Source organism: Leptodactylus fuscus, chromosome 1 (genome assembly GCF_031893055.1).
Source record: "Leptodactylus fuscus isolate aLepFus1 chromosome 1, aLepFus1.hap2, whole genome shotgun sequence".
NCBI lineage: Eukaryota > Metazoa > Chordata > Amphibia > Anura > Leptodactylidae > Leptodactylus > Leptodactylus fuscus.
Window position 1 is genome coordinate 52,424,400 of NC_134265.1, and position 8,992 is coordinate 52,433,391.

The following is an 8,992-nucleotide window of genomic DNA, read 5'->3' on the forward strand; positions in this document are numbered from 1 at the left end:
GTGACGCTCTTTCTAACTGCTCTATCCTTTGGCCAAGAGATGAAAATTCTGAATGGATGACTGCATGTGTCCTAATAGGGCAATAGGAAAAATAGACCTCTTTTACCAAAAAGATAAACTGTTAATAAATAAGAATGTTAGATCTAAAAATAATATAAAGATAGAGATTCACCTTAAGGTGGAAAATCCTCATTTGGATAATTCGGTTTATTGGACAGAACAATGAAATCTAATTATATGCAATTATTTCTCTTTTTTCAGGGTCCGCTTATTATGATTATGTTTCAGATGACACCACATTCTGCCTTACTAGCCCATGGTTGGCCACCTTTGTACCATCGGTCTACACTGTGGTGGTCACTTTGGCTCTGCCTCTAAATGTGATGGCAATTCTAATGTTTCTACTGAAGATAAAAGTCAAGACGTCGGCAGTAGTCTATATGCTGAACTTGGCAATAGCTGATGTGCTTTTTGTTGCCGTGCTGCCTTTCAACATTGTGTACAGATTCTCAAGGAACAACTGGCAAATTGGAGAAGGAATGTGCCGAATTGTGACTGCGGCATTTTACTGTAACATGTACTGCTCCATCCTGCTCATGACTAGTATAAGTGTGGACAGGTACATAGCCGTGGTGTTTCCAATACGCTCTCGTTCCTGGCGCACAAAGAAACGGGCTTGGCTGGTGTGTGTCTTTATCTGGCTTATAGCTATAGCTAGCACCGTGCCTCTTCTTCTTACCAAGCAAACCAACAACATTGTCTCATTGGACATTACAACTTGCCACGATGTGCTGGAGCTAAAGGACCAACAGACCTTCTACATGTATTACTTCACCACCTTCTCCTCAATGTTTTTCTTCTTTCCATTATTTATTACGATCTTTTGTTATGTTAAAATTATTCAAACCTTGACTAAAAGTTCCAAGGGCATTGAAAAACAATCTAAGAAGACAAGAGCTATTCTCTTAACTATTATAGTCCTTTCTGTGTTCATTATTTGCTTTGGTCCTACAAACATTATCTTTCTAATGCATTATCTGCACTTCCACAATGGATATTCTGACTCTCTATATTTTGCATATATTCTGTGTGCCTGTATCAGCAGTATAAGTAGTTGTCTTGATCCTGTAATGTATTACTATGTGTCTTCAACTTATAGAAAGTATGTATATAGCTTGTTATGCTTTAAATCTCCCTATTCACTGGAAACCAGGCAGTCATCCCGAACCAATTCTTCTATTTTAAGTAGAAGAAGTATAAAATCTATCAACTTTCGATGATAAATATATGATTGCAGGGGTTATACCTGCTGGGAACTCCATGCTCATGAGTCTCTTGTGTGAATTGAACTGTAGTTTGTATGTGTCAACACCACTCCTTTCACTTCTGTGAGATTGCTGAAGATAGTGTAGTGAGGAGTATTCTGAGTCCCATAGAAGGGAATGGAGCAGTGACATGTATTATAACTACAATTCCACTTACAGCGGGATCTCTATTCTTGGGATTGCTGTTCCCAGTGGATCCCCATTGAGCATACATCTATCATCTATCCTATAAAAGTTGTTCATGGGCCAATCCCTTTTAATGTGTTATTGGAATTTATTGTATCAGTGCCCAAAGTGAATGTCTACACACTACTGCATGGGTTTACTCTTAAGAATATAATACTTATATAATACAGAGACAAATAGATAATTTTGCCATAACCATATACTGTAGTTGCATGGTCACTATACAGAAATCTGTTATAGTATCTGTAACCAGTGAGCAAGTAACTGAAAAGGAAATAAAGGAGGAGAATTGTGGGGAGAACACAATCATCTGCTGCTAGCCAATCAGCAGCCTAGAGGATGTTCTCGGTAATGCTGATTGGATGAGAACAACTGACATTACCTTCCTTACAAGGCTCCTCCTTCATGTCCTTATCAGTTGGTTGCTTGTGCAGTATAGCATTTTGTACTCTGCCTCTAAATGTGATAGCAATTCTAATGTTTCTACTGAAGATAAAAATCAAGATGTCAGCAGTAGTCTTGAAGTTGATCTTGGCGACAGTTGATGTGCTTTTTGTCGCCTTTATCTGGCTTATATGTATAGCTGGCACCATGACTCTACTTCTTACCAAGCAAACTGAAAAGGATATAAGGGAGGGACATTGTGGGGAGGAGCCAATCATCTGCTGCTAGCCAATCAACAGCTTAGAGGATGTTCTCAGTAATTCTGATTGGCAGTTGACATTACCTTTCTCACAAGGCTTCTCCTTCATGGCCATTTTAGTTGGTTGCTTGGACTTTATACCATTTTTTACTCTGAACCTGGACCCAGACCAATGATGTCAGTAGTAAAAGTAACGTAGGGTATGGTTAGTAAGTAATATGAACTTTTAACCCTGTGTTGTGACTGATATTAATAGATTTTTCAACCAATAAATTAATGTATAAACAATATTGTAAATGATAGATTGTCATCTTATCTCACTCACGCATACTGGACGCATCCACCTCACTGCTATCCAGCACAACACATATAGAAGCAGACCATGCAACTATTCAGAGTGAATTTAAAGCAGAAATGTATCTCCTGTCATCTAGTTACGGGAGCTGATTTAGAGGGATTCTATCATTGGAATCCCTTTATTAACTAAGAACACATCGGAATAGCCTTAAAAAAAACCCTATTCTTCTCTTACCTTTCTTTTTCTAATCTGCGCCACCGTTCCTGACAATTTTCTTATTTCTTCCATATATAAATGAGTTTTCAGACAGCACAGCGACACTTCCATCTTTTTCTCCCAACCGCTTCTTTGCCGCATCATCGGCCACATCTTCAGCCAAAAGCTCAGACTGTGGATGTCCATCGGCCATTTTCCTGTGACTAGTCTGAGTGTAAGAGGCCACGGGAAAATGGCTGATGGACATGCGCAGTCCTTTTTGACAGGACAATAGGGTCAGCTAATTGCAGTTTCCTGATAAAGCCTTATGTGCTATCTCTTTATATAAACACAAAGATATCACTGAGTCCATTCTCTAGAAGCATGGTAAGTCTTCCATACAAACCTGTATAATGTAATATATGTTTACTATGTATTTGGTCTGCATTTATATCATATTTCTAGTAATCAAAATAAATATTCTCTCATAGTAAAGGCAAAGTCTATATTGTGATATATGTCGTTTGTCTGTGTGTTCATAAGCATGATGTTATCATGTATATCTCAGTTTGGATATCACTGGAAAACCTGTGGTCGGTTGTTATGGAAACCTGGAGTAAAACTGTGTGAATATGATCTTGTGTAACAGTGTCATCAAAGCGTCCTTCCCCTTTAAAGCTGACCTAGAGTAGTGAAGAAAAATGGCTGGGTTGTTATGGAAACCTGGAGTAAAGCTCTGATGTGTGATAGTGTATGCTGAGCTGTGTATCTAATCCCCTGATGTGTGATAGTGTATGCTGAGCTGTGCATCTAATCCCCTGATGTGTGATAGTATACGCTGATCTGTGTATCTAATCCCCTGATGTGTGATGGTGTATGCTGAGCTGTGCATCTAATCCCCTGATGTGTATTAATCCACCATTACAACATGTAAAATTTGAAAATAAAATCCCTGGTTGGCCCTCTGCACATGCTGTTTTCTTGCTTTACCATTATTATTGCATGCAATGTTCCCTAGAATATTATATTGGGGAATCATAGCAGAATATTTGACTTACACTCTAATATGACCTTTGCAGGAAAAATTATACTTATTTTTCATTTCCAGCTTTTAAAGTTTATTAACATCTTGTGTCCTGGAAACAGACAGTTCTACCACAGTCAGTAAGAATGATGTCTTTACCATCTTTGTGGTCAGGTTGCACAAGGCATTATGTCACTGCACTGTATGAATGAGGTTTAACAGGCAGAAGGAGTATTTTTATTTCCTAAGTATAATAAAATGACAGATTTTTTGGACAAATCCCAAGGCAGATTGCATGTCATAGTATTTACATAGAATTTAGCCCTATACTCTGTATCATTCATAATAATCCAAGATAGCAGATTAATTGAAAGTGGTGGAATAGTAATATGGTAATGGAGAGACTACATCCCCCACCACCTCCCCCATAAACCAGAAGGAAGGCTACACCCAGCCTGTGAGAAGTAGTCTGACACCATCATCACTGTAACATTCACTGCACAGCTCTGTCTACACACTCTTTATAAGGACTATTAATATACAGGGGGAAACAGCAAAACAGTCATGAAGAACACAGCGCTGCTACCTCTGTCCCTTCTTGGTACATTCAGCGTCTTCTGTGCAGTTCTCTGTGATGATCCAGCACCAGGTAATACACATGAAGATACATTGTAGAGCTTTTATATGGCGTGTTATCAGTATAATTTACAGATGAGTTATGGGCAGAAACTTTCTTAGGAAAATGTTTATCACTTGAAATATGTTACCGTATGTTGTAACATGATTTAAAGTCATCAGTGTAATTGTTTTACTACATATCACAAGTGTGCCATATGCTAAAATAAAAAATAAAGAACTACCATAGTATTAGGGACATTAGCACCAGAAATAGCTGAACACCGCCCTTAGGGCATAATAAATGTTCCCAGGTTCTTGCTATTTCTTTTTATCAGTTCCTCAGGAGGCAAAGTAACCTTCACGACGCATGATCAGTGGTCTTAAAGCAACAGAGCGAGGGGGCAGCATGGTGGCTCAGTGGTTAGCACTGCAGCCTTGCAACACTGGAGTCCTGGGCTTGAATCCCATCAGGAGCAACATCTGCAAGGAGTTTGTATGTTCTCCCCATGGTTGTGTGGATTTTCTCCCATTCTACAAAGACATACTGATAGGGAAAAAAAAATGTACATTGTACGGGGCTCACAATCTACATTAAAAAAAAAAAAAAAAAAGTAGCCCAGCGATTGCCCTATTCTCTTACACTTTTAGACACATCTAGGCTCCCTATGCTTGCCTTTAGGTAAAGTCATGGTTCCAAATCCAGACTGACATGAAAACACTGATGGGTAGCCGCAACAATTGGAATGGAGTTCTGGATACAAGACCCAAAAGGAGCTGGAAAACATCCTTTAATAGGAAACTCCCAGCATTGTACAGTGCTACAGTTCAGTCATTTTCTTTTGGCGGAAGTCCCTGCCATATGTGACCTTTGCTTCGGCCACTAAGGAAAGGGACACAGGATGTCACAGTCCGTGCGGACTTCCGGCAAAAGGAAACAGCAGAGCAGCAGAACCGGACCGCACTGGGAGGCACCGGAGCATTCGGGGACAGGCGAGTATGTTTTTTTTTTACATCTTCCCCGGCCTAATTAAAACAGTTTTATCCTGGACAACCTCTTTAAGGCAATATATACAAATGCACGTATACACAGTTATTAAACTTTACAGTTGCAATGTATTAAAAGAATATACAGTATACAAATACACAGCATATAAACAGCACCTGCGGTACTCCTGGCCCATTATGGGTAAAGACTTGGTCTAATTCTCCCACCTAAACCCATACATGTGAAATTTGGTAGTGGCCACCACCGTGTACCTTTATCAATGCAAGTGCTGAACAATAGTTCACTGCTCCAGGCTCATGGTTACATACAAGAGCTTATATATAATACTGGACATGATCTATGATTGTAGGCAAAGTTGGAGGTCATTACTCTTTACTTCTACAGTTGGCCATACACATTAGATGAATATTAGAATAATCCACTCATTTCAGTGGGTTCAGTTGACCAACTAATGTCCACGGAAGCCTCCAACTCTCCATGATAGCTGATATCAAAGGAGATAAGGAGCAAGGTGTTGGATATTTTCCTAATTTTTTTGTTGTCTGGGACAAAAGCTGCCGCCAGGTGTCTGGTAGTGGATTTTCTCCCATATCCCTTTCAGTGCACATTCACTTCTCGGTAGTTGTTGGGAAATCATATTATATGTTTGTCCAGCATTGCAAAATCACCATCAAAAGGTTTAGTAGATATCACATTGCTTCCCACCAACGGCTGAAAATTTATTTTATTATTTTTATGTATACATCATAAAAACATCAGATTTTGTCAAAAGACAAAGATTCTATTTTGCAATCAACTTTTGATTTTAGCTTCAAAAACTGCATGCAAAAATCTGAATATGTAAATGTGCCCTTAGGCCAAGCTCAGTATGCAAATATAAACCTCCTATAGGCCTATCTATCATGAGCATTGCTTTGCACAAAGGTGTCATAGATCTTACTTGCTAACTAAAGCTTAACACTAATGCTCGCTCTGAACAATGGAGAGACAGACCACCAAAACAGCACGGCAGACCCACTTGAATATAATGTGGTTTGTTGGGTGTCCGTAATTTTTTCCTCCCCCTATTTTCGTCAGACTCTGCAATGGAGTCTTCCTGCTGAGCACAAACAACACAAATGTGAAGCTACCCTTATGTTGCTGTATGTAAATGTTTTGTCTATTACATTGTTATTTTTTTTATCTATGGTTATGCTCAGTGTTGTATGTCCTAACATGTCCATTGGCCTATCTTGCATTTTTTGGCAACACTTTGTACCATGAACAAGGAGCTATATGTGAGTATATGGAAGTGTAAGGGTAAGTTTACACAGAGTTTTTTGGTCAGAATTTTGAGGCCGTATCCGCCTCAAAATTCAATTAAGTTCAATGGGAGTCGGTCAGTTCTTATGCTCATTCTTTCAGGCGTATTCGCCTCACGACATCCGTCTGAAGATACTCCCTCCTGACTAGGCCCATTCATTTGGGCCTAATCCGGAGCAGAGTGCGCCTTGCTCCGGGATGCAGTCGCAGCTACCCGTATTTTGGTCTGGAACCTGAGGCGGCCTCCACCTCAGGTTTCGGACCAAAAAACTCCCTTTGAACTTACCCTAAACTTGTAGTAATTAAAGCACATGAATTCCCCATGTGCACAGATCATGTCCAGTGTCTCACAGAGTCCTCACAGTCCTGGGCTGCAGAGCTTCAATGCTTCAAATCACCAGGTTGCATCTATAGAGTAGTCACTGACTAACAAAGCAAACAGGGTAGACTCTAACCATATGTAATGGGGGTAAACACCAGGAAATCAATAAAGAAGTTGTCACAGTTAAAAATGAAACCAATATCAAGGTCCATTTCAAAAGATACAGTAGAATCAAAATCCAGCCATAGCACTAGAAGTCCCCAAAAAGTAGATTCATGAATAGTCAGACAGACCAGGATCCATAACTCAGGCAGTAGTGGGATATCGAGATGAAAAGTAAAATTACAACTTGGTCAGAATACAATAATATTTTATATCACTGTATAGAAAAAAGTAGCACGCCTTTACAAACTAAGGCTATGTTCACACTGCTGTCAAGAGCTTCTGTTGATAGAGATCCCATCATATATGACAATAAGAATAGTGCAGAATTCAATGTTATTCTACCAATCAACATGATGATCACCATGGAAGAACCCAACAGACTACATTATAATTTAGTGGGGTAAGTCAGCTGTCTCTAGTGTCTGTTACAGAAGTCTTATGGTGGAAAAGGAAACAATAAAACGGATGCAATAAAAACCCAAAACTTTAGGAAGGCAAATGACAGATGCCCAGGATCCATAATACATGTTCTTCCTATTGATGCATTATTTCTCAAGAAATGTAAGCTGCCCATCAATAGAGAGAGTTAGATGAGCAGATTCTCCTCTCTGCTGGATGTAACATTGTAGTACACAATGATAACAAAAAGTGTAAGGTCCAGAATAATGTACAGAGATGGAATTCATTGGGACCCTAAGTTTGTTAGGCACGCTTTAAAGATAACTCCTAGAAATAATGCACCTATATTTTCACCTATGGATTCTCTTTTTATTTTTTTTACAGGTAATTTATCAGAAGGAAACAATTACGGCATTCCATACAATAACTCTCATAGAGGTCAGTCAAGAGTTTATGAATTATATATCTATATCTGCAGTACAATTTGTATTAACATGCCTAGAATCCAAGTTAAAAATAAGATTTATTTAACTATAGAAAGTACATATGACAAGTTGAACATAAATTCTGTTTGTCATAATTTTAATATTTTTTTCAAAATTTTATACTCTGTTTTAGATTTTCCAAAATATACAATTTACTCTTTTATTTTTGTAACTGAGGAAAAAAAACATGACAGGTATGTAAAAAGCAACATTAAAGAGGACCTTTCATGGTTTGGGGCACAGGCAGTTCTATATACCGCTGGAAAGCCGACAGTGCGCTGAATTCAGCGCACTGTCGGCTTTCACGATCTGTGCCCCAGGTAAAGAGCTTTCGGTCCCGATACTGCAGCTCTTTTCAGTCAGAAGGACCTTCCTGACAGTTAGTCAGGTACATCCTTCTGTACAAGCAGCGCCAATAGCGCTGTGCTCTGAGACCAGGGAGGAACGCCCCCTCCCCTCCTGATAATACTCGTCTGTGGACGAGCACTGTGAGCAGAGGGAGCGGGCGTTCCTCCCCGCTCACACAGCACAGAGCTACAGTATCGGGACCGAAAGCTCTTTACCCGGGGGAAGCAGATCGGGAAAGCCGACAGTACACTGAATTCAGTGCACTGTCAGCTTTCCAGCGGTATATAGAACTGCCTGTGCCCCAAACCATGAAAGGACCTCTTTAACTTCCAATTTGTTCACATGATCGGTTTTTATTAGAGACAGGATTGTGGATCACAATGAATATTAAAAACTACTCTGACCACATCAATATCCCCTTGTTCTAAATACATTCAGAATTTCTGTAACTAAGGACCCTATTATAACATGGGGAAGCATGGTGGCTCAGTGGTTAGCACTGCAGCCTTGCACTGCTGGAGTCTTGGATTCGAAAAACCCTCCTGGAAACCTGATATACCTGTGTGCCAAATTTGGTGAAGATCGGTCCTGTCATTTGGCCGTGCATAAAGAACAGATAGACAGCTAGACAGACAGTCATAAACTCATTTTTATATATAGACAATATATAATACTT

General features: G+C 39.5%; 1 protein-coding gene across 1 annotated transcript; it reads left to right on the forward strand.

The window, feature by feature from the left end:
- The first annotated feature begins 383 nt into the window (after window positions 1-383).
- Window positions 384-1,280, forward strand: LOC142199610 (proteinase-activated receptor 1-like). The gene has a single exon (XM_075269799.1). It carries the CDS (start codon window positions 384-386, stop codon window positions 1,278-1,280), a length of 897 nt encoding a protein of 298 aa, XP_075125900.1.
- Window positions 1,281-8,992: the final 7,712 nt, after the last annotated feature.